A 25523-nucleotide genomic window follows, 5' to 3' on the forward strand; every position below is an offset into this window, starting at 1 on the left:
GCAGCTTCTGGTAAGTTTCAATACAAAAATTTATGGTTTCTGCTCCCATTGGAGGTGCCGGCGTCTCGTTTTTGGATGCTGGCGACCATTCTTGGACGCCGGCGAATATTATTGGAGACTATTCTTGGACGCCGGCGACTATTCTTAGACGCCGGCGACTATTCTTAGATGCTGGCGACCGTTTTTGCGCTTGACCCGAGTATAAGCCGAGGTACTGTAGAATTTTTCAGCATATTTTGGGGGCTGAAAAACTGGGCTTATACTCGAGTAAATGTTTTTTTTTAGAGAACGTGACACCTGTTTTAGTGCAGAAGTCTCTGATTTAATGGGCTCTTCTGGGGCATATAAAACATATATAGGACCCCAAAATATTTTCTAACAGACTGCAGTAAAAATCATGGAGCTTAGCACAAATCACTGTATCTTACCCAAACTTGTAATTGAGTAAAGACATGATAGGAAGCAGATGTTGTGAGCAGGTTATAATTGGATCCAACTGGTTTGTATTTTGATATAATGTGCCATCTGCCACTACAAATACGCTCAGTCTGCGCTTGCGTTCAGCCGTTTCGGAGAGGGATAATGATGTTTCAGTTGTCCACCCAGTGCTCTGTCCTTTTTGCGCTTTCCCCCATTCACTTGGGGCTCAGGGATTTAAACTTGCGGGTTCTCAGTTGGCGGAGTCGCAGCATGAGCTCTTTGGGCAGCTTTTTCCCGTTGGCACGCAATTCCCTCAGGCGCTGCTTTGCAGTCTTGGTTAGGTAGAAGTCACAAATGGTAGCATGGTTTTCATAGGTCACACGGCAAGATTTGGTGGAAGGATGGTACCCCTCGGCTTTGGCAGTCACCTCATACTCCCCAGGGTTGAGAAGGCGCCAGTAATCACCATCCACAGCTTTGAAAGGACAAAATTTAGGGTCAGAAGTCACATTCCTGTTGGGACATTCTGTTCTTGCTTAACAAGAGTCATATCACCGCTTTACGCCAGTTCTAGACAGTATTCTATCTTATCCATACTTTATATGCGTCCTACACAGGAGTTACATAGTTACTTAGTTAAATTGGGTTGAAAAAAAGACAAAGTCCATCAAGTTCAACCCCTCCAAATGAAAACCCAGCCCCATACACACACCCCTCCCTACTGTCACATAAATGATATATACCCATATCTATACTAACTATAGAGTTTAGTATCACAAAAGCCTTTGTATTATGTCTGTCCAAGAAATCATCCAAGTCCCTCTTATAGTCATTAACTGAATCATCACCCGGCAGTGCATTCCCCAACCTCACTGTCCTGACTGTGAAGAACCCCCTACTCTGTTCCTTTAAATGAAACTTCTTTTCCTCTAGTCTGAAGGGGAGGCCTCTGGTACGTGATTCTCTTTATGGGTAAAAAGGTCCCCTGCTATTTGTCTATAATGTCCTCTAATGTACTTGTAAAGTCTAATCATGTCCCCTCACAAGCGCCTTTTTTCCAGAGAAAACAACCCCAACCTTGTCAGTCTCCCCTCATAATTTAACTCTTCCCTCCCTCTAACCAGTTTAGTTGCACTTAGTCTCTGCACTCTCTCCAGTTATATCAGTCCTATGTAGAAATGAGTTGACATTATGTCAGTGCTGTCCCAGCCTTTATATAGATTATAGTGGCCAGTATAGATGCCGTAATCCACAGAACTCCTAGATAATTAATAGTATTTGGCAATTAGTACCTGTGCGGATGTCATGGTTCAGCTCATTCACCACAATGATGGCTTCATAAATTCCCTTTTCTGTGTCCTTGTCCCGCACAACACCTTTTATGCCTCGATGGACCTGAATAGGAGCATATAATAGCGCATCTCACACAGAGACTAGAAAAGGCATTTTGGAACAAGACAGGGGGCCATAGAGTATTATAACATTACTGTATAGAGGGGCTCAGAGGGCAGTTAATGATAATACGACATCTGGAGAAACTGCTCATTTCCCCCCAAAGCCCATGTGTGACTGCAGTGACAGGAATGTAATCTTCCTGCAGAAATGTCAGTATAGAAACTGCTTCATCAGACATTAGTCTGGCTCTCCCTGTGCTACTGACTGACGCTTACGTGTCATTGACTCATCAGCTGCTACCAATCACTGATCCCCCCTGTGTTAACTTATCCTACTGTGTTACTGACAGATCCTCCCTGTGTTACTGACAGATACTCCCCTGTGTTACTGACAGATCCTCCCTGTGTTACTGACAGATCCTCCCAGTGTTACTGACAGATACTCCTTGTGCTATTGACAGACCCTCCCCTGTTTTATTGACAGATCCTCCCCTGTGTTACTAACAGATCCTCCCTGTGTTACTGACAGATCCTACCCTGTGTTACTAACAGATCCTACCCTGTGTTACTAACAGATCCTCCCTGTGTTACTGACAGATCCTCCCTGTGTTACTGACAGATCCTCCCTGTGTTACTGACAGATCCTCCCAGTGTTACTGACAGATACTCCTTGTGCTATTGACAGACCCTCCCCTGTTTTATTGACAGATCCTACCCTGTGTTACTAACAGATCCTCCCTGTGTTACTGACAGATCCTACCCTGTGTTACTAACAGATCCTACCCTGTGTTACTAACAGATCCTCCCTGTGTTACTGACAGATCCTCCCTGTGTTACTGACAGATCCTCCCTGTGTTACTGACAGATCCTCCCAGTGTTACTGACAGATCCTCCCAGTGTTACTGACAGATCCTCCCCTGTGTTACTGACAGATCCTCCCTGTGTTACTGACAGATCCTCCCAGTGTTACTGACAGATCCTCCCAGTGTTACTGACAGATCCTCCCAGTGTTACTGACAGATCCTCAGACCGCTCAGACTGATCACGCTTTGTTATTAATTGATCCCCTCTGTTTTTCACCCTGTTTTTCTCACTCATCCCCCCATATTAATTACTGATCTACATGTGATATTAACTTATCATTACTGTGTTACTGACAGATCCCTCAGTGTTACTGGCTAACTAGTAATCAGTGTTAGTGAAGGATCCTCCCTGTTTTACTAACAGATATCCACATAGTACAGTTACCAACTGATTCCCTTGTGTTTTGCTTGTTCCAATGTCTCTCAGGCCTTTGTTGAGTGATCTTTTTGTATTTCTGTGAGGGAAGCTCTGGAGACCCTTTCCTTTATATACTGTTGCTCACCTGCTCCATATACAACAGCAGAGACTCCTTGTTATTCTCCCACTCCATGGGCAACTCCACCTCATGGGGGAACTTATCACAGGAGAGCTCTATAGTCACCTCAAAGCAATTGGTGTGCAGGTAACTGAAGTCATTCATGCCTAATAAATGAGAAGGACAGGGGAGTTAGTGATTGGCTCCTCCTAGCCATGGCTACTGCTGTCTCCTGGGTACTCTGCTTTACTTACTGCCAGCTACGGTGTGCCAATCTGCTCCATTGATAATGTTGCCATGTGTCATAAAGTTTTCTGTGTGGCAGATCCTGTGGTTGTCTTCTGCCATAATGCGATGGCTAGTGGCATAGACAGTGGCGAGCCAGCGGAACATGGAATCGTCAGCAGTAGGAGTAAGTTCTTTGGCCATCCAGTAGGAACGTGTCATATCGAAGGGGTAAGTGACCACCAACTCACCTCCATGCATGTTAGCACTTAGTACAAAAGGGATTTTCTGCATCCAGTCAATGACAGCACGGGTCTCAGGAGCCACCTGTAGGAGGGGAATTTAATATATGCTTAATATCTGACAGGTCCATTTACATATCAATGGCCACTGATGTGACTCACCGTTGCATTTGCGACCGTGTAGTACTCAGGAATTGGGATAAAATGGTTAGGGAACTTGTGAGGCACCTCTTCATTATCTTCAGCTTCCCAGAGAGGGGTATTTAAATCTGCAAAATTGTGATTCAAGTCATACCCATGGTAGGTCCACCGACCAACGGCCCATCCAGACAGTTCAGATCCCTAGGGAAAATAAAGGCAAACACATGTTTTTAATCCAATATTTGTACTTTCCACTAAATAGCACCTTATGAGCTGATTGTATGTGCGGTAACATCAAGGATGGAGGTCAATGCTGAATGCAATAACGCTAAAGCAAGACCTGTTTTTTCAGTGTTTAAAATGGCATTTTCAGCTGCAATAGTGGTAGCAGTATATCTCAGTATATCCAACATAGCTTCAGCCACCTAGACAAAAGGACACGGGGCATTGAAGAGGAGGACAGTACCATCATAAAGGCCTGCTCATATCTTGGACACAGTAGAATAAATTTAATGATCAGCTCATACAGGGTCGAACTGGGCCCCCGTCTCTTGTGTCTGACCCTGAGCTCATATTTCGATATGAGCAGCACATTACCAGTTTATAGTCCTGCACATATAGGGGCAGTACCAGTTGATACACCTGCTCAAATATGGGACATACATGAGAAGCATGGTACTGGTTTATAGGTCTTCTGATATCTTAGATACAGACAGGACACACACAGTAGCAGTTTTTAGGCCTGCTCATATCTGAGACACAGGAGAAAAGCTTGGTGCCAGTTTATAGGTCTACTCATATCTGGGACACAGGAGAGAAGCTCAGAGCTAGTTTATAGGCCTACTCATATCTGGGACACAGGAGAGAAGCTCAGAGCTAGTTTATAGGCCTGCTCATATCTGAGACACAGGAGAGAAGCTTAGTACCAGTTTATAGGCCTACTCATATCTGGGACACAGGAGAGAAGCTCAGTACCAGTTTATAGGCCTGCTCATATCTGGGACACAGAAGAGAAACTCAGTACCAGTTTATAGGCCTACTCATATCTGGAACACAGGAAAGAAGTTCAGTAGCAGTTTATAGGCCTACTCATATCTGGGACACAGGAAAGAAGTTCAGTAGCAGTTTATAGGCCTGCTCATATCTGGGACACAGGAGAGAAGCTCAGTACCAGTTTATAGGCCTGCTCATATCCGTCGGGATTCATTGAGGGCAATAAGTGAATTCGTGTCTCAGTCACCAGGCGCATGACACGTTGGTTACCCTTCTTGTACTCCTTGCAAAGATACTGCATGAGGTTCAGCATCAGCTCCCGACCAACTACTTCATTACCATGCATCCCTGCCACATAACGGAACTCCGGCTCACCTGGGGAGAGAACACACTCAAGTAACTTCCTCTGCTCAGAAGGGCATCCAAGGCAAAAACAGAGCAAAGTAAAAACAAGTACACATTTTTTCCTCCTGATCTTGAGGGATTTGGAGAATAAGAAAGCAGAGAATAAGTTGTTTATGGCCTCCTTAACTGTTTAACAACTATGATCTTACCCCCTCTTGTCTTATGTAAGCAGTGCCACAAACTCTTAAGGTTTTATTTTGCATTTAAGTGAACATAAAACGTACAACAAGGTCTAGCCTGTGGACTAGAAGAAAGAAAGATAAAAAGGGAGAAAGAAAGAAAGCAGTGAGCCGGGGACATTCATTAGCTTTAAATATTCCACCTATTTACCCATTACAGTTGTCATCCATAAATTTGGTTACCGCAAGACGTTAATCTCCAGCCATGTACCCCAGATGCCTCCAAATTTGTCTGGGCACCCGCGGGCACAAAATACATTTTTGATGATATTCGGTGCGTGTATGGTGGGAGATGAGCCGATCGGACTGGCCGGAAAATTTTGATTGGGCGTCTTTAAAGGCACCCAAACATCGCCCATTGTTTGTGCTGAATCGCCAGATACAGGTAGAATTCTATTGTTTCTCCTTGTATACAGTATCTGACAATGCAGCTCTACACGTGTGTATTGAAACAAACAATCTTTCTTGGAAAGAACTTTTCCAAGAAAGATCGTAATTGTAATGTCAATGGTCACCTTTATTTACTCTGCCTAGTTGAGATAATATCTGTAAGGACCCTTCTTTGCTAGCTAAATCTCTCATTGCCTGAGCTAGGGTCTCTCACCACCTGAGCTAGGGCCTCTCACCACCTGAGCTAGGGTCTCTCACCACCTGAGCTAGGGTCTCTCACCACCTGAGCTAGGGTCTCTCACCACCTGAGCTAGGGTCTCTCACCACCTGAGCTAGGGTCTCTCACCACCTGAGCTAGGGTCTCTCACCACCTGAGCTAGGGTCTCTCACCATCTGAGCTAGGGCCTCTCACCAAGTTCATGCTGTCCAGGGTTGTCAGAAATCTCCATGACATACATTTTCAGACCTAGGTAGCTCTTTCCAATGCTGTAAACTCGAGTGATCTCAGGACATTCATCGTTAACATCTTTCATCAGCTGTAAGGAAATGAGAAGACAGATGTTGGATGGATATTAAGAAATGAGTAGAGATATGTCACCTACAGCGGGAAGAAAGAGTTTCTTCTTCTGGTATAAAAGTGATTGGATAGACTAGTGCTACTCTTATTCATTTCTATTAAGGTTAGATACATGGCATGAGTAGGCATAGATACCCTTCAAGTAGCACGGTGGAACTTTGGAGCAACTGGTCTGATCAGATCAGGCACCAAATGGGTCTGTCATGGAGATCACTGGATCAGAGTTCCAATGTACTGATCCACATATTTGCATCTCATTTACAGACGATGGCCACTTGGGCTTTATGAATTAAATGAATGTATATTGTGCTGTGCATAGAACATTGTAGACTAGACATCCCTGTATTTTTCTCTCTATCTGTCTGATTTGTACCTTCCGCATCTCCTTGTAGTTGTGATGTTTGAAGTCCAGCTTATCTGTGGGCTGTGGCTCATGTTCCCACATGAACACTGTGTTCGGATCTGTGGAATAATAAAATATTAGGAACCTTTGCTGCTAATCTGCTTGCTCATGTTGGGAGGAAATTTGGTCTTAGTATATCTATTACCTCTTTTTCGTATAATGTTATATCAGGACAGGACACATATTGATGCATTTGATGCTGCTGGTGAAGACTTTTAAGGATAATGTAAAGGGGAAGGGAAACATACAAAGGGATCCTTGACCAAAACAAGTTTGGTGTTCCACTTGCAGAGCCATGATAGAGACTGAGCCTGTGTTATTTTAGACATGATATGAGAAAGGCTAATTCACTGGAAGAGACTGATTGATGCAACAGTCACAAACATGCCATTGAGAAGATCAAAGGCCCAAACAGATGACGGGATGTTCTGGCAGAATACTACCCTTATGGTAGCCATGGGTTTAAAATCAACAGTTGCCATTTGCAGGTCTACTGGTAGAATGATGAAAGCAAACGCTCCTTAAAGACCCACCTGTTTAAAGAAGCTTATTCAATGTACCTTAATTAATCAATCATTGCTGTATCAAAAACCACAAATTGTTTCTAAAATCCTAATGTCTCAATTGTGACCTAACCTTTACTTTGTAAACTCTTAATTTGTAGGGCCCTCTAATCCTATTGTATCTGTAACCCTGGTTTGTTATCCACCTGTTGTTATAACTAAGGTAAAGCACTGCGTATCTTGTCGGTGCTATATAAATAGATGATGATGATGATGATGATGAAAGCAACCTCTGATTGATTGTTAGGGGCTATTGAAACCAAGCTTTGCCCATGCATCTACTGAGCATCTACTTACATCTGTATGTATTAAGCGAATTTAAAACATTTGACTGTCATTGGGATAATGGACATTGTTGTCCACCAAGGTAGACATGAATGGGCAAAAACGTAAGAAAAGTTAAAGCTTTTTAAACAGACAATTATTATAAACATTTTTGTTTTATAAAATTGATAAAAATTAGATTTTAACAATGAAATGCTTTGTCAATGGGCAGCTTGGAGGCCAGGAGCAAATTAACCCCTCATTGTTGTTCCCATACAACCCTTCTGCTTGTTTTTTTCTGCTCTGATAAGCTACAAACTGAACAACTCAGCCACCATCTTCTGTAAATTAAGCCACTGAGCAGTGTAGCATACTGCATTCATACATACATACGTATATGTCAATAGTACATAAATTAATGGTGTGCTCATCTCCTCATTGAAGTCAGTCATATTTATTTGGCATCATGGATTCATACCTGGGAGTGGGCATCCTATGATCTCTGCTCTCAAGCAGATAGTACCATTTTCAAACCAAGTCTGTGGGTTAATTCTGATGTAGCGGCCCACCATCGGGGTGGGAAGATGGTTCAGCACAGGCGTTTCAGGGTCTTTGTTGGCTTTAAATATCTGAAAGAGACAATAAGACATATCTATCAGGCAAAATAAGAATTATATATGGGGAAGTAAACACTATTGGTTCGGTTTTGAAATAATAAAATCTAAAATTGAATGTAAACTCACTTTATACTTCCTGTTCTTATGAGCACAGTTGAAACAAATCAGCAGTCCTCTGTATAAACAAACCCCTCGCCCCATCTGCAGTCCTCTCAATTGACTCATGATTTGATTTGCTCAAGAACAGTAGAATGTTATTTTTCAGTTTCCGATTTTATTAGTTAAGTTAAAATCCATACGTAGTTCATAATTGAAACAATAGAAAAACTATATAAAATCTTTGTTGGCTTTGTATTTTTTTCAAATCCATGATATGGCTGCTATACTCATAGCAGCAAAAGGTTCACTGTTTCTAACAAGGCTTTTTAGCCAAGGCCAGCAGGGGGGACCCATCACATTTTGGCCATTGTTCAATTCTCAGCCCAGGAATGAAAGGGAAGCCAAGAAAAGTACCAGAGGGAGATGGAGCTGAACCAGAGCAAACTCAGTCCTTCACCAGTGCCGCAGAGGATCCGGATTATTAAAATTTTCCCAACAAATCTGCCACTCAGTGGGATACACACGGAGACTGTATACGTGGGAATATTTATTCTGAGGATTACCAACAACTGACTTTAATGGAGAAAAGTACCCATTTTGTAGTTATTTTGCCCGCATTGTATGCTTTTTCTCTAAAGTGAGCCCATGTTATGTGGCAAGTAGCAGATTCTGTGTCAAGTATTAAGCAGGGTCTAACTGCCAGTCTGCAGGACGGAGGGCAACGCTGTGCCTTGGCTGCCAATGAAATGTTTGTGGTTTGGAGCTGCCCCCGAATAACCAGAGCTGGATCCAAGAGTTATTTGCAGTAATTGTTGCGGACTGAAAAGACCCCATTGAATCCTAGAAGTCAGACGGCAGATAAACCATCTGTCTGTTATATAAGACGAGGGCAGCATTAGTAGGGTTTTAGTTCCCAAATACACATAATGTTACAGAGAAATACGCAGATTTTCAGTGGGCTGAATTTCAGCACAGTATGTGCTTGATTTAATAAAAAGTCAGCAAAACGGCAAAGGAAGGAGGGGGGTTCAATGTGAAACCCTCATCCTGCAATGTAATGGTCCCCATACACGGGCAGATATAAGCTGCTGACAGATCAAGTATTAGGCAGTGAAGGGGGTCCTCCAAAGGGCTTTCCTGACCGATATCTGGCTGAAAGTCGGGGAGATGGCGATTAGGTGGGTTTAAGAATACCGTTGGATTGTTGATGTGGCCCTCTTGTTGTGAACCGATGGTTGGGCCCTAGAGCCCACGATCTGATCCGACCTCAAGGTGGGCATATCGGGGAGAGAGCTGCTTTATTGGCGACGTCCCTATGTATGGCCAGCTTAATTAAGAGTGCTTTACTTTGCTTAAAGATTGTCACCTTGCTGAATAAGGGAACCAAGTCTGCCATAGACTTACCCAGAGGCAGAACATTGATTTCTTCCATGTAGGGATGAGCCGAATCCACAATTTTTTCAGATTCAGTTGAATACTGAATCTACGACAAAAGATGTGGCCAATGCTCAAGTGAATGACAACTCTAACTTGGAAAACAAGTATCAAATACAAAATATCCCCCCAAATTGCAGCATATGAAAACAACCAATGTCATCTTCAGTTAACCAGGACTCAGGATTTGGCCCAGGCCACGACTGGTAATCTTTGTGGCTGCTGTAAGATGCTTTAGACAGTTACTATTTATTGGGCTGGTGGGGGTTGTTTGGGCCTCTGTGTACCTGAAATGCCACAACCTATTTTTATTCTCAGGCCAGGCCCAGATTTGTGGAAAGGCCACCAAGGCCAAGGCCAAGGGTGGCATGATTTTAGGGGGCGGCATGCTGACCAACCACACCCACATTGGTTCAAAAACATGCGCAGGAGATGCAAACATTTTTTAAATTTTCCATGTGCCAGTCCCCATTGCTCCGGTCCCGCTGATGAAAATTTGCACAAATAAAGGGGATGGGACAGGGGTGACGATTGGCAGTGGCCTAGGGAAGCCCGCTATGTAAATCCAGACCTGTCTCAGGCCAGACCTGATTTGACTAAATCCAAAGCCTCCAGAAAGCTGCAGGCCAGATTCCAAATCCTGAATGTGGTCTATAACTAATTTCTTTTTTCCTAGCTGCCTTCTTTGTGGGTGAAACTTGGTTCCAAATCAAAGGACTGACTGTCGTTTTAGACCCCAGCTGGCTTTTAAATTGTGCCTAGTCAGTTGTGCAAAACCCCCACTCATAAAGTACTTGTGCCAAAAGACGCTCGGCACCTCTCAATCCTTCCCATATTCTGTTCAGAATTCCATGCAGGACTGCCTAATGATCCAGGGCAGAGGGTCAATGTCCGCAGCATAGTTCGGTTGAATAAATAGGATGGGAATGTCAAAAATGACGGCAACCACTTAAAAAGAAACACAAGCGCAATTGTACAAATGTTGAAGAATGAGCTGCAATTGGGGCAGGGGCATCTCCCTCTGTTGAGCACAATTATGTTGGAATTATGGGAAAAACACGGTACCGTGGGTAAAAAAACCATGGCAATAATGCTCAAAATTGCACTTAGCGTCTTAGCCCGCTGCACTTGCAATGGTAAATTACTTCTTAAAGGAGTTTATCATCTTTAAATTAACTGTTAGTATGATGTAGATAGAGTTATTCTGTGACAATTTGCAATTTGTTTTCATTTTTTATTATTTGACGTTTTTGAGTTATTTAGCTTTTTATTCAGCGGCTCTCCAGTTTGTAATTTCAGCAATCTGGTTGCTATGGTCCAAATTCCCCTAGCAACCATGCACTGATTTGACTAAGAGACTGCAATATGAAAGGAGAGGCCTGAATAGAAAGATGAGTAATAAAAAGTAGCAATAACAATACATTTGTAGCCTTACAGAGCATTTGTTTCTTTAGATGGGGTCAGGGAACCCCATTGGAAAGCTGGAAAGAGTCAGAAGAAGAAGGAAAACTTATTTTAAAAACGATCAAAATAAAAAATTAGCCATTCTATTACATATTAAATGTTAACTTAAAGGTGAACCACCCCTTTCAGGAAAAATACAGAGTTATGCATCTGGGTAAGTACTTGGGGGAGGCTGGATGCACTAACCCAAGGAGAGATCTGACCATGGGAAAGAGAGCAGCCTAGAAGCAGAAGGTGCAGAGAGTCAGAGCTCTGTACTTGGGCAAATACATACCTCCCAACATTTTGGATGTAAAAAGAGGGACAAAAAATTTTTTCCCGCACGTAGCGCAGCAATTTTTTTGACCACACCCCTTTCTGTGGCCACACCCCCTAATTACCATGTTTGTTTTACAAAATTTGGCAGGTTATGAAAGTTTGAAAATATTTTTCCTTATCTAAACTGTGTTTTTGTGTCTCAAAATTGTTACAAAGTATCTTATTTGCACCTGTTAGCTGTTCTGGGCTCTCTGCTAAAAGCCAATTAAGTGAGAAACTTTGTTTCTTTTTCTGGCTGTTCAGTGCATAGAAAAGAGGGACTTTCCAGTAAAAATGAGGGACTGCGGGTTGAGCTGTCAAAAGAGGGACTGTCCCTCTGAAAAAGGGACAGTTGGGAGGTATGCAAATACTGCAGGTGATTGGATTCAGTAATCCAGGGGGAGGTTTGTAGAAGGCCTAAAGGAAGTAAACCTAGTCTTTCTGAGTGGGTTTTAGTCTGGGGTGTCTTGGTTTGATGGGGAGTTTAAGGCAAAGGACTAAATAAATTTAAAAAACATCTTGATATATGAAAACAAAAAGTACATAGAAGCCCAAGTGAGTGACAAGCCATGTGGAGTCTCCGAATTAAATGATTCTTCAGCCCCAGGTAAACCTCACACTTATTCTGCTGGGCGGGTTGATTAGCAGCCTCTTCTCTACGGATTATTAAAGTCACTCAGTGTTCTGTCAAGCTAAGCAAAACCTCTGATAAAAATCCTCTAATAACCCGAGGAGTATTTCCAAGCTGTGCGGCCAGGGAAGCAGGCCAAGTGTCACGAGAGCCAGTTCCACCCTCTTAAAAACAAAAATAAACCCTAATGGCTCAGCAGGATGGAGACACAACTCATAAACCTGCAAGCACAGGCTCTGCCTTGTCTCTGCCCACATTAAGTGTATTTAAAAAATTATTTTTGATTCTATGTATGTCAAGCAAACTTTATTTCTCCAGCAGTTACTGGATTACAGAACTTTTTTACAGATTTTGAGCTTCGACACTAGTTGATTTATTGGAGAATACTGATGGTTGTAGTTCCATGTTAGGGTTTCCAGTTCCAGCCACTTAGGGGTCTGGCAGGCTACATATGCTGCCATTTTGGAGCTTTGTGCTTCGGGTGGCATTTCTTGCTGTTTTTTAATGGAAATGTTGCCCCTATATTCTTGGAATTCCACACTGTATTTTGCTGCTATATCCAGAACTCTTGTTTCTACAATAGATTTATGGATTCTGGAGCTGTTCGAATTAATGGCCCATGTTTATTCTCTGGGAGCTTCTCTGGGTGGAATTTATCATGATGTAAAGCACTGCGTATCTTGACAGCGCTATATAAATAAATGATGATGATGATGGCCCTTGCTGTCCCACTCAATCTTCACTATTACATGCTTTCTATCCAACTCCCTGTGTCTCATTTCATCCACTTCTGCTCCACCTTGTCTTGTTCTTTGTCTACTCCACTTCATTATGAACTATGAATTCATCCTTCCACCTGTTGTCCACATTAGTCTCCTCTGAACCGATCCAAGTTTCTGGCTTCAAACAGCTCCTGTTCCTGAAACTTGGTACTTGATGTCTATTCTTGGACATTAAGGTGCAGTTTTATTAAGGGTCGAATTGAAAATTTGAATTTCGAGATTTATCAAACCAGGGCCCTTTACAATTTCAAATTTGACTATTTGCCATCTAAAACCTACCGAGTTCATGTATAAGTCAATGGGAGAGGTCCAGTGACCATTTTGAAGCTCTTACTAGCCTTCCTGACATTCAAGTTTTTTTTGGAGAAAAAACTCAATTAGAGTTTAGTCAAGTTCATTTAGAGTTTTCGGGTTTTAGATATTTGATTTTTTTTATTAAATAGCCTCCCGATCGAATTTCAAGTATGTTGAAAATTTTTTAAAAAAAACTCACCTGAATTCGAAATTAAACCTTTGATAAATGTGCCTCTAAGTCCATGTATGTCAGAAATGCAAAACCCAAAGCTTTCTGTTATTGGAAGAAAAGAGCATAAATTGTGTATGACGCTCACCCTAATGGTTTATCCCCCAATGCGGGTTCCTGATATTTATAATTAGCAGAAGACTCAATAATTTCTCCATGTCCTATCTGGTACCATGACAGTATTGTAGACTAGACCAAGGAACACACAGTGCAGTAATAATATATAGTAGATGAAGTGCCATGTAGGTGGGGGACCCCTTGTCATAGAACTTGCAGCCTAAGGAGATACCCACGATTGTATATGAGGGAGTAGACTTACTCACCACCTCCTCTGTCCCATTCTTGCAAGTCTTCCAAGTGTGGGTATCATTGCTGACCTGCACTTTGTATGACGTCACCCAGTCATATCTATGGAAGAAAAGATTATAACTTGGTTATGTGTAAAACCCTTATTCGCCAAATGACTGCTGTTAAAATACTTTTTCTTGTATTTAGAAATGTATGCTTGTGTGTACATAATAATAGAGTAGGCAACTTCAAGAAAAGAATTAGTGATCATTTTTGGAAGAACTGATGGAATTTCGAGGCCTACACTCTTTCCGACCTTTCCTACCCAACAGACTTAAACACTAGTTTGGGTGTAACGGGTTCTTACGTCCATATGGAGTTCTTGCCCTGAGTGATGACTCCAGTAAAGCGAGTGAGTCTCCTGGCATCCACCTCAAACCACTGCTGGGTATTCTTCTCATCGGCGCACCAGGCGCCATCAAAAAAATCATCATCGTAGATTCCAGACTAAAAGAGGGGAAAATATTTTCAGGATTGATTATGTCTTCCACTGGATGAAAGAGCAACATATACTTTATACATGTGCCCAATAGGGTTGTGCTGAAAATTGGTCTTGTCTGCTGTATTTAACTACACAACACAGACCATAAATTCTGAAATTAGGTTGCACACAGTTGCATATGTTACTACAGGTCTGTTATCCGGAGACCTGGTATCCAGAATCCAGATTTTAACTTATTTCCTTTTTCTCTGTAAAAGGAAAACAGTAGCTTGTCCTTGATCCCAAGTAAGATTTAATTAATCTTATTTGAAGTAAAACCAGCCTATTGGGTTTATTTCATTTTTATTAGTAGACTTATGTTATGAAGATTCAAATTAAAGAAAGATCCCTTATCTGGAAAATCCCAGGTCCCAAACATTCTGGATAACAGGTCCCATAGCTGTACTTGGACTATAGAAAATAAACGACATACTCTTCAGAAGTCATAAAAGGCACAGAAAATAGCATTATCCAACTATGTGGCATGAAAAAGTATCATGAGAAGATACTGGGCAATACCCTAGTTATAGTGTTTGTTCTATAGACCATTGCTAAAGGCAAACTTAATTTTTTGCACAGGTTTCTAATAATAAACAAAGTAAAACATATACAGTATATACTGTCCATATAAACCATTCACTAATGGGCAAAGTAATCATTTATCCTCTTTTGTTTCTGGCCCCACCTGTATGTTGAGACGCCCTCTGTGGGCCCCCAGGCCATAACGCTTTGTACTGGATGCTCTCAGCTGGTAATCGAACACTCGAAGTGACTCCAGGCCCAGTGGGGGGCACGCTGTAAAAAGGACATAGGAATAGTGAGGAGCACTGAACTCTGATCATATAGATACATGGCACTGTGATGGATATCAAAAGAGAAAGCTGCCTCATTGCATGATTCCATATTTTGCATCTATAATAATAATAAAAAACCTTTAAAGGTTACATTTCCTTCCTCTCCCACAAGTCAGCCTAACGGTCTCTGCCCAACTCAATTGCATAAAGGTACCATGAAACTGATTGATGCTGTAAGGTGACTGACTTATTACATCCTCCCTGCCAAAATACGCAGTACTACTATAAATAATAATAATAACCAGCGACCTACAATGATGGTACCAGGCTTGGTTAACCACTCTCACACTTCACCTGTTACATATTCCTGAGCTATTGTTCTACTGTTGTCACATTGGCCTAAAATTCTTACCTGTATTCGGATGTAGATTTGTACGTGGCCTTTAATTCCAAGGGGACCCAGCCTAAAGAAAAGTGGGTGTTGAAGGGGCTGATGGGACCGAGGACAGGCTAGGTCAGATCAGGGACAAAGCTGGGTAACAGCTGCACCAAAGAAGTAATTTATTCACCCATGGCTTTTGTATTCATTTCTCAAGCCAACTTAATCTTTTACCCCCCCTTCCTGGCCTCTGATGATCGGGTCCCAGTGTAAATATGCTCAGATTTCTACATTGTGTGCCCCTAGGCCAGGAGGCCCCTGTACCCACTCAGCCCCACCCCCCCTTCCCCACAAGTTTGATTTTAACTAGTGTTTCTTTCTTACAGGGTCTTGAGTGCCGGGGGTTTGGTAGGGGAACTGGAAAAAAATGAGATGAGGTTGGGCGGCATGTTGCCCCTGAATCCTGCTGCTCTAGGCCATGGCCTTTGTGGCCTTTTCACAAATCTGTGTCTGAGTATAAATGTCCTGTTGCTGGGGTCCCAATGCAAAAGTCCTGTCTGTCCTACCCTAAAGCTAGCCTTGACCCCAAGTGATGTTCCCAAAAGTGTATCCTAAAAGAATCCCTCCTGTTGTGTAAAATGAAGGGCACCCAGGGCCATGTAACTACCCCTGTCTATGCTGCTTATAAGTTTTTAGGGATTCCAAGTGATGCTCTTGTATTTTCAGACTATCCATGTTCTAGGAGCAGCCATACTTATTGCTAACTTAGATTGACCAAGCAATAGATTCTTTGGTGCACATGACAGATAAATGCACAGACTGGAGTCATCAGGATATTTTGGTTCCATATGGGTGTAATGTTATTGTAATATTAGTCTAAATTATGTTCATATTCTGTAAAGTTTTCAATAAAACCCCTATCTTGTATTTAGACAGATCTTAGCTGGACAGCAGGAAGCAGCTCAGAATCAGCCTTTGAATCTGACATGTGGTTTTGGTTGGTGTATGTGCCTCCCGGGCTGTAACAATAACAAGGTAAAGTACAAAGGAATGTTGCTCATATACCCAGGGGTCACTCTGCCCCTCACACACACAAATACAAGGTATTTAGAATAAAATGGAGAACTGACTGGGAGCTCATCAAGGCAGAAACACTGCAGGAAAGCATCCAACTTCCAAATGGGTTAAGACTCATGAATATAACCTCAACCAGAACCAGAAAAAGAAAGGTCGACCTTGAACAGGGCTCTGCTGGTTTCTATTAAATGAAAAAAAAATTGCTTAGGATTCCATACTGGGATATATTGAGCCTGATTGTTTTCCTACATAATATCCCACATTTTTCATGTTAGCACTGGGGGGTCTGTCTACATCCTACAAAGAACTCCTTCTTGTGTAACTGACTGCTTTGTTCCCCAAACTTCAGTAAATGCTTACATGCCCGTGTATAGACCTCTTGTATTTAAAGAGCCCATATACAGATTTTGTGTGATGGCCTAGATTTATTTTATCTTTCTGTACAGGCTATGAGAAAAGTCCTACTGAAGCTGTTCCTGCTGAATTGTGCTTAGTACAGGGGAATACCTATGCTGCCATAGTTTTATGGGATCTCTCTGTACAGACTATGAGCAAATTTAGGGACTGTTCCTGCTGAATTGTGCTTAGTACAGGGAATACCTATGCTGCCATAGTTTTATGGGATCTCTCTGTACAGACTATGAGCAAACTTAGGGACTGTTCCTGCTGAATTGTGCTTAGTACAGGGAATATCTATGCTGCCATAGTTTTATGGGATCTCTCTGTACAGACTATGAGTAAACTTAGGGGACTGTTCCTGCTGAATTGTGCTTAGTACAGGGGATACCTATGCTGCCATAGTTTTATGGGATCTCTCTGTACAGACTATGAGCAAATTTAGGGACTGTTCCTGCTGAATTGTGCTTAGTACAGGGAATACCTATACTGCCATAGTTTTATGGGATCTCTCTGTACAGACTATGAGCAAACTTAGGGGCTGTTCCTGCTGAATTGTGCTTAGTACAGGGGAATACCTATACTGCCATAGTTTTATGGGATCTCTCTGTACAGACTATGAGCAAACTTAGGGGCTGTTCCTGCTGAATTGTGCTTAGTACAGGGGAATACCTATGCTGCCATAGTTTTATGGGATCTCTCTGTACAGACTATGAGCAAACTTAGGGGACTGTTCCTGCTGAATTGTGCTTAGTACAGGGGAATACCTATGCTGCCATAGTTTTATGGGATCTCTCTGTACAGACTATGAGCAAACTTAGGGGACTGTTCCTGCTGAATTGTGCTTAGTACAGGGGAATACCTATGCTGCCATAGTTTTATGGGATCTCTCTGTACAGACTATAAGCAAACTTAGGGGACTGCTCCTGCTGAATTGTGCTTAGTACAGGGGAATACTTATGCTGCCATAATTTCATGGGATCTCTTTGTTCAGACTATGAGCAAATTTAGAGGACTGTTCCTGCTAAAATGTGCTTTTATAAATGAGACCTCATTTCTTTGCCCGGCCCAAATTTTCCTTCCCAGTTTCTGAGCTGAGCCCCCCTGTCTGTAGAAGAGTGCTGGTGATGGAACTTCTGTTCCTCGAGGCTGTTCCTTTGTGTAGAACATATGGTAATTCTGATTCACAAGCACATTTTTGAGGTGAGCGAGTCCTGCTCTCTGGTGCCTTTGGATTCCTCGGCCCAGTTGCTTTGTCTCATTACAGCTTCTTCCCAAGCAGAGAGATCAGCCTTACGGCAAATGTGTTTGAGGTTGCGCCCATGTTAAAGGGATACTATCTTATTTTATTTCTCTACTTTTAACCCCTAGTTACCTGCGTTATAAATAATGTAGCTTTATATAATGTGCCCCTTCTGAATACACGTCTAGAGATGAGCTTGGGGCTGAAATAGCAATAATATGTCCTGTAATTGATGGGACACAGCAGTCATCTCAAGAATAGTCTGTTTACATGCTGGAAGAAGAAGCTAAAAAGTTCAACCCCAAATGTATTGATAGTTCTCTCCCTATTTCAGGCTGGCAATGCCCCTTTATGTGTAGAGTGGCCTAGATCATTAGTAGGATGAATCAGCCTGAAGGTCAGTTAGTGTAAGATCTTATATACAGCCCTGAATAGTGTTGCACAAGTAGATGGAGACAATAGCTGCCCGTGAAAGACCAGGTAGGAGGACAATTAGAGTAAGAATTGGAGTGAACACATATTTGCTGTCCTTTGTATCCCTGGAACTATGACTGAATGGTTTATAGGTCAATTCAGAAATAGCGAATACTTAAAGGAGCCACCCCCCATTTTTATGCAGCCAAGGAGCATGTTCCTTTTATTGGGGACACTCAACACAGGGAGGGATGTGCACCCAGAAATATCAATGCACATGTGGTCTGAAAAAAGTGAAGAGGTGCAGCAATATTGTGTATTTAAATGACTGATGTTTTCCTGTATCTGTGACCATGTTATGTGCTAAGGGGCCCCCACAAATGCTTTTCTCCAACGGGGGCTTGAACCAAAAATGCCCAACAGCCTCTCAACTAGAATATAATATAAACCTATTCTTAGACAAAAAGGATTATTATTATTATTAACATGTATTTATATAGCGCTAACATATTGCGTAGCACTGTAAAGTAAATGTGATTATACAACAACATCACATGAATTACATACATAGAATATATGGAGTAACAAACATCACAGTCAATACAGGTACAAAAAGGTGAGGAAGGCCCTATGCATAGGCATACAGTCTAAAGGGAAGGGAGTAACACACAAGGTGTGGGAGTGGGCTAGATCGAATTAAGTGGGTGAGAAATGTGGTATTGCGTTTGGTAGTTAAGCAGAGTGAGGGTAGGCTTCTCGAAAGAAGTGCGTTTTCAGAGATTTCTTGAAAGTAGAAAGGTTGGGAGAAAGTCGGACAGACCGTGGGAGAGCGTTCCAGAGGAGGGGTGCAGCCCTTGCAAAGTCTTGAATGCGAGCATGTGAGGAGGTAATGAGAGAAGAGTTGAGTAGCAGGTCAGTAGAAGAGCGTAGTAAGCGAGTGGGTGAGTATATAGAGATGAGTTCAGAGATGTAGGGTGGGGCAGAGTTTTGAAGTGCTTTGAAAGTCAGTGTCATTAATTTGAATTTGATTCTGAAAGGTAATGGAAGCCAGTGCAGGGATTGACAGAATGGCGAGGCAGAGGAGGAGCGGTTGCTGAGGTGTATGAGCCTCGCAGCAGTGTTCATTATGGACTGGAGAGGTGACAGTCTCTGGAGGGGGAGGCCAATTAAAAGAGAGTTACAGTAGTCTAGACGCGATATGATGAGAGAGTGAATAAGAATTTTGGCAGCGTCTTGGGTGATAAATGATCGTATTTTGGATATGTTCCTTAGGTGGAAGTGACAAGATTTAATAAGTGACTGGATATGAGGAGTGAATGACAGGGCAGAATCTAGGATAACCCCAAGGCACCGGGCCTGGGGAGATGGGGTGATAGTGGAATTGTTAACTATGATGGATACTTCGGGGATGCTACTGGTGTTAGTTGGAGGAAAGAGAACCATTTCAGTTTTAGAGAGGTTTAAACTAACAGTAGAGCTTGTATCCAGTAAGGCAGGGTTGATTGAGATTTGGTAGGAAAACATTTCACATTAGTGGAGCCTCACTCAGGGCATTTTACCCATTATTATAGGTTATTTTGCATTTCCTCGCTATTTAGGAGACTTGACGGAACTCTGTAAGGGTCAGAAGGTTCCCCTGTTAGTGCTTTCAGCTCGGAGGAAGGCCTCTCCGGGATCAGGATGATGACTAAACATCACAGGGGCCCCAGACACATTCCTAGGAAATCTCAGCTAACTCTCGCTTTGACCTTACCGTAAGTGGGGATTTTGTTTTAGTTTACTCAGCAGAGGATATGGTCCAGGGATCTTCCCCCTGCCTCTGAGTCAGCCTTAGGCTGATAGTTGTAGTTCAGCAACAGCTGCGAGCCACAGGACAACAATACTAATTCCAGATAATGTGTTGACTGGCTTCAGCTTGCTTTAGAGACCCAAGAAAAACAGGCTCAGTCTCAATCAGGAATGACCACCTCTTCACTACCCAAACATGGGAAGGAGAGCAGCCCAGGAACAGGAGTTGCAACCAAAAAGTGTGTTTTCATGTGTGTGTGATTTGTCTCTGTACTATGATACTGAGGTTCTAGGTTGAGGTGCTCTGTTGGTATGGGAGAAAAAGGGGCTTTAGGGTTGTTGGTGTGGGAGAAAAAGGGGCTTTAGGGTTGTTGGTGTGGGAGAAAAAGGGGCTTTAGGGTTGTTGGTGTGGGAGAAAAAGGGGCTTTAGTTAGGGTTGTTGGTGTGGGAGAAAAAGGGGCTTTAGGGTTGTTGGTGTGGGAGAGTAAGATACTCTAGGACTCTCAGAGTGGAAGAGAAAGGGGCATTAAGCCACCATTGTGAAAAACAAAGGGGCTTTAGGGTTCTTGGGGTGGGAGACATAGACATTGTAGGGCTCCCCAGTGTGGAAGACAATAAGGTTTAAGGCTTCTCAGTGAAGAAGACAAGACACAAGCATAGTTATTACATACGTTTTCCTTGGCTCTTAGTCGATGGCTTTTCTGCTTTCAGCTTCTTCATGACTTTCACCGTCTTTACGATCTTCACTTTTTTTTTCGTCGGGACCTGGGCTAGAGAATGCAAAGCCGAATAAAGTGTGACTTCTCCTATCTGTGGGCTTGCCCATTCACACCCAAACCATGCAAGCAGCCAGGTACACACTGTATGCGAGATGCGCGCTCATGCAGTTCCCCAAACACTTTGCACACTTGTACGAGTGGGAACTTTCATACAGTGCGAGGAACAATTACACACACTCGGGAAAAGCACAGTGTACTCTCAGTCTAAAGAACACAGGGCACTATTACACTACACACAGCACAGCTTGAGAGCATTCCAAGGGGCAGATTCACTAAAGGGCGAAATGGCGACCTTTCGCCAGCGCTATCATCCACAGCGACATCGGCAATTCACTAACAGGCACCAATTCGCTAGCGAAAGAGACGTCGCTAGCGTTCGTTCGCACTCTATCACCAGGCGACTTTTTGCTCTGGCAAAAAGTTGTTACTCCGCAAATTTAGTAAAGCGCGGATTTTTCGGAATTCATTTACCAGAGTTGACTTCACCACCTCAGACCAAGCAAAGTGCTAAAAATAAACTAGATCTTCCTCAATCTTCTGTCACTTACATCATATCCTGTCTGCCGAAAATGCATTAAAATTTTAAAAAACGCCGGCGACTTTTCCTTTTTTTAAGCGGGATTGGCTGCAAAAGTCCTGACTCAGACTTTTTTAGGGTAACCGGTTTTCTCCAGACATTTCGTAAGAAATGGAACATTAATTATACAGTGGGCTCATGTGTTGGGCATTATATTAACTCTCTCGTCTTTATTAAAGGGGATGTTCACCTGACTTAACTTTTAGTCTGATGTAGAGAGCGATATTCTGAGACAATTTGCAATAGGTTTTTATTATTTGCGGTTTTTGAGTTATTTTGTGTTTGATTCAGCAGCTCTCCAGTTTGCAATTTCGGCACTCTGGTTGCTAGGGTCCCAAATACCTTATCAACCGTATATTAATTTGAATAGGAGACGAGAATATGAATAGACGAGGGCCTGAATAAAAAGAAGAGTAATAGAAAGTAGCAATAACAATTATTGAGTGGCATTACAGAACATTTGTTTTTAGTTAGGGTCGGTGACCCCCATTTGAAAGCTTGAAAGAGAATAATTTAAAAACTATAACAAATAAACAATGAAAACCAATTGAAAAGCTGCTTAGAATTGACCGTTCTGTAACATACTAAAAGTTAACGTAAAGGCGAACCACCCCTTTAAGGTTCCCTGGACATTTGTAATAAAAGTGGTAACTTCAAGCTTTTTCACCAACATTTATAATAAAGACGTCCATACAACTTTAAATTACCCACCGTATGCAAATTACCCACCGTATGCAAATTGACCTAAGCGCAAGATCACTAGGGAATTTTCACTAGGCACAAATGAACACTAGTGCATCTTCACTATGAAATGCTCCCACTGCCGAAGTAACGCTATCGAAAAGTCGCCATAGTTCGTGCCCAGGGCGCAACTTTGCATATTAGTGAATAAGCGTAGTAGTAGTAGTAGTAGTGAATTTGCACCTGGTGAAGTGGTGCGATGTGTGCGAATCGGTCGCTGGTGACAATTCACCCTTTAGTGAATCTGCCCCCAGGTGTTTAACCCCCCACCCTCTAACTGTCAGTATAGGCGGCACTAGAGCATCTCCTCTGAAGCATCTGCCTGCCAGTACTATTGGGCAATGTCATTCTTACAGGTACTGGCAAAGAGACTTCATTTCCTGAATTACTGCTCACTTGCCAAGTAATTAAACTTAATGCTGAGTCTTCCCTCTGACTCATCATAAACAAAACACAGCTGGGAGGCATCAGGCCTGCTCAGAATACTACATGTGCCGCTCATATACAGACACTTTAGTATGTTCACATGGTTATGCCTGAGCCTTGTACTCTCATGCACTCTCACTGTTGTGTCTAAGCCTTGCACTCCCATGCATTCTCACTGTTATGACTCAGCCTTGCACTCTCATGCATTCTCACTGTTGTATCTAAACCTTGCACTCCCATGCACTCTCACTATTATGCCTGATACCTTGCACTCCCATGAATTCTCACTGTTATACCTCAACCTTACACTCCCATGCACTCTCACTGTTGTGTCTAAGCCTTGCACTCCCATGCATTCTCACTGTTATGACTCAGCCTTGCACTCTCATGCATTCTCACTGTTGTATCTAAACCTTGCACTCCCATGCACTCTCACTATTATGCCTGATACCTTGCACTCCCATGAATTCTCACTGTTATACCTCAACCTTACACTCCCATGCATTCTCACTGTTGTGTCTAAGCCTTGCACTCTCATGCATTTTAACTGTTATAAAATCGTTAAGATAGTTCCAGCAAATCAATCCAACGTATAAGTAAACAGAAACATAATTTACTGGATATTAGGATTGTGGGAGATGTAACTCCACCACAGATGGAGCATAGACAGTCCATTAACTTGCTAATAAAATCAATCCAGCTAAAGGGCAATATCAACAAACTCTACCATTAAATAAATACATGTCCTTTGTTTATCTGGCAGGGATATTGATGATGCTGAATGTTGGATGAAGTTCTTGCGTGGGTATGGTCTCCAACCAAGTATTGGGGCAATGGTTTTGCTTGGAGGGATCTTTGGTTTGATCCGTGCAACAGCTCAATCCATGGAGTGGTCTCACCTTTAACCTTGTGTTGGAGATGTTTATGGTTTGCTTTAGAGAGAGCTCTATTTTCCCATAGGTGATGAAATGAGATGGAAAGGTGTGACTTCTAGGCATATATGTACCTGTATATTTTAGTTGAAGTGAGACTTTCAATCTTATGGTAAAGGTAAAAAAATGGATTGGTGTGGCTGCTACATCTTTTGTTGAGTTCAACTCATGTTTTGCTGCCACACGTATCAAAATTTTGGGGCAAATTTATGCATTCCACCTCATGTGATCAAACCCAAGCCAATGGCAAGGAACTAGACTTCATGTCATCTTAGAGACTCCACGTCTGACCTACTTTAGGTGATGTTTACACCTTTCTATAGAGGGCTCCCTTGCGACATTACAGTAGCAAGACATGTAATAAAGCCTTGAGTGATGTTATAGGGTTGAGGTGATACCTGAGTTGGAGATAAGCTGAATTGAGTTAAGTTGAATATTCTAGTTGGAGAACATTATATAAATTATATTGTATACTAAACCATGGATGTTGTGTGTGTGGCACATCTCTTGCTTACGGTTAGAAACTTGATATGTTTTGAAGGAAATTCTTGCTTTGGAGCACTGAGGCCTCCAGCAGGGCAAGGGCAAGTCATGATCAGACTTGAGCAGCTGGTTGAGTTCTATGAGATGGCTTCCAACACAATGCAATAAACAGCATTACCTGTAGCGCTAAATAAATGCACGATGGGCATTGGAATAAAATCAGCATCACCTATTATTCATTGACCTTGGGTTGCCAACCTTCATTCCTGTGATATTGTAAATATAATGTTTGTGCAAGTTATAGATATCTCACCTCAGGCATCAGGTGGACATGAGCTGCATTCCAGTAACAAGTATTTTAAGATGATGACAGTTGTATGACATGGAAAGTGACAGCCAAAGCCAAGCATTTGTGCCCCCTCAGCATGCTAACCCCAACACAAAGAGCCCCCAGCAGGTTCACATCCTGGGCTTGGTGCCCTCTCACCTTTCTTTTCTGGAATTTTCTCTTTTGATAGTGTCACCCTTCTGTCTTTGGGAAGGGGCTCCTCCAGATTTTCATCCCCATACGGTGTTGGTTGCATGGTCCCATTGGCTCCTGGAGCTCCCATGGTGATATTCCTTTGTTTTTGGATGTTTGTTGTGGTGACCATCCTGACTGTGGTACCAGAAGGAGCACCATAGCCAAAGGTTATGCAGACAGCAGCCAACACGCCTGCCAGTATCACAGGTACCCAATGCATTCTGAGTGTCCAGCAAGAACAAACCTCTGTATTACTCTGTGCAGTCTTTTTGTATGTTGGAGAGAAATTTAACAGCAGCACAGACTCCCCTCCCCTGTCTCTCTCTCTCTCTCCCAATCTCTCACCCCCCCCTCCTTCTTACCAAACTTTCCCAGCCCCCATGCCGAATTCCATAGGACTCCAGAAGGGAGCAATAGCACAGACTCAGGAATAATTGACAGTCTCAGGTTGCAAACACTAACTGTCAGGCTATCAAATATTATAAAATCCTTCAGCCCGGAGCCACCTACTGTACTGTTCTGTCTTGGAGGCACTGGAATTTACGTTGTAAATAAAATAGTTTTCTTGTGGCTAAATTTTACTGTACATGTATAAATAATTATGCATATGTTTATTTTTTAATTCATTCAACAGATAGAACAAATATCTGAGAGATGTTATGCAAATTTGCCTACAGTACTTACCTGTATTCACAAATTGGAAGTAAACTATAGCTCACCATTCACCAATGTAGGTGGAATCTCCTGCAGGGGTGTCCTG

General features: G+C 42.5%; 1 protein-coding gene across 1 annotated transcript; it reads right to left on the bottom strand.

Moving 5' to 3' along the window:
• Positions 1 to 240: 240 nt before the first annotated feature.
• On the bottom strand, positions 241 to 25084 carry cpxm1.L (carboxypeptidase X (M14 family), member 1 L homeolog). The gene is made up of 14 exons (XM_018227432.2): positions 24728 to 25084; positions 20974 to 21072; positions 14897 to 15006; positions 14038 to 14177; positions 13706 to 13790; positions 8014 to 8164; positions 6679 to 6767; positions 6141 to 6264; positions 4933 to 5129; positions 3783 to 3962; positions 3408 to 3705; positions 3181 to 3320; positions 1713 to 1815; positions 241 to 895 (listed from the first exon to the last, which is right to left on the bottom strand). Exons 1-14 carry the CDS (start codon positions 24981 to 24983, stop codon positions 636 to 638), a joined length of 2232 nt encoding a protein of 743 aa, XP_018082921.1. The 5' UTR covers positions 24984 to 25084; the 3' UTR covers positions 241 to 635.
• Positions 25085 to 25523: the final 439 nt, after the last annotated feature.

This window comes from Xenopus laevis, chromosome 1L, assembly GCF_017654675.1.
Source record: "Xenopus laevis strain J_2021 chromosome 1L, Xenopus_laevis_v10.1, whole genome shotgun sequence".
NCBI lineage: Eukaryota > Metazoa > Chordata > Amphibia > Anura > Pipidae > Xenopus > Xenopus laevis.

What these genes read in the sequence shown, in the direction of transcription:
- cpxm1.L (XM_018227432.2), bottom strand. Translation starts at nt 24,983, where the DNA reads ATGCATTGGGTACCTGTGATACTGGCAGGCGTGTTGGCTGCTGTCTGC. An exon ending in GAGGGCGTCTCAACATACAG is followed by an intron (nt 14,178 to 14,896) that starts GTGGGGCCAGAA and finishes CCCCTCTTTTAG; the next exon opens with TCTGGAATCTACGATGATGA. An exon ending in GGCAAGAACTCCATATGGAC is followed by an intron (nt 13,791 to 14,037) that starts GTAAGAACCCGT and finishes TTTCTTCCATAG; the next exon opens with ATATGACTGGGTGACGTCAT.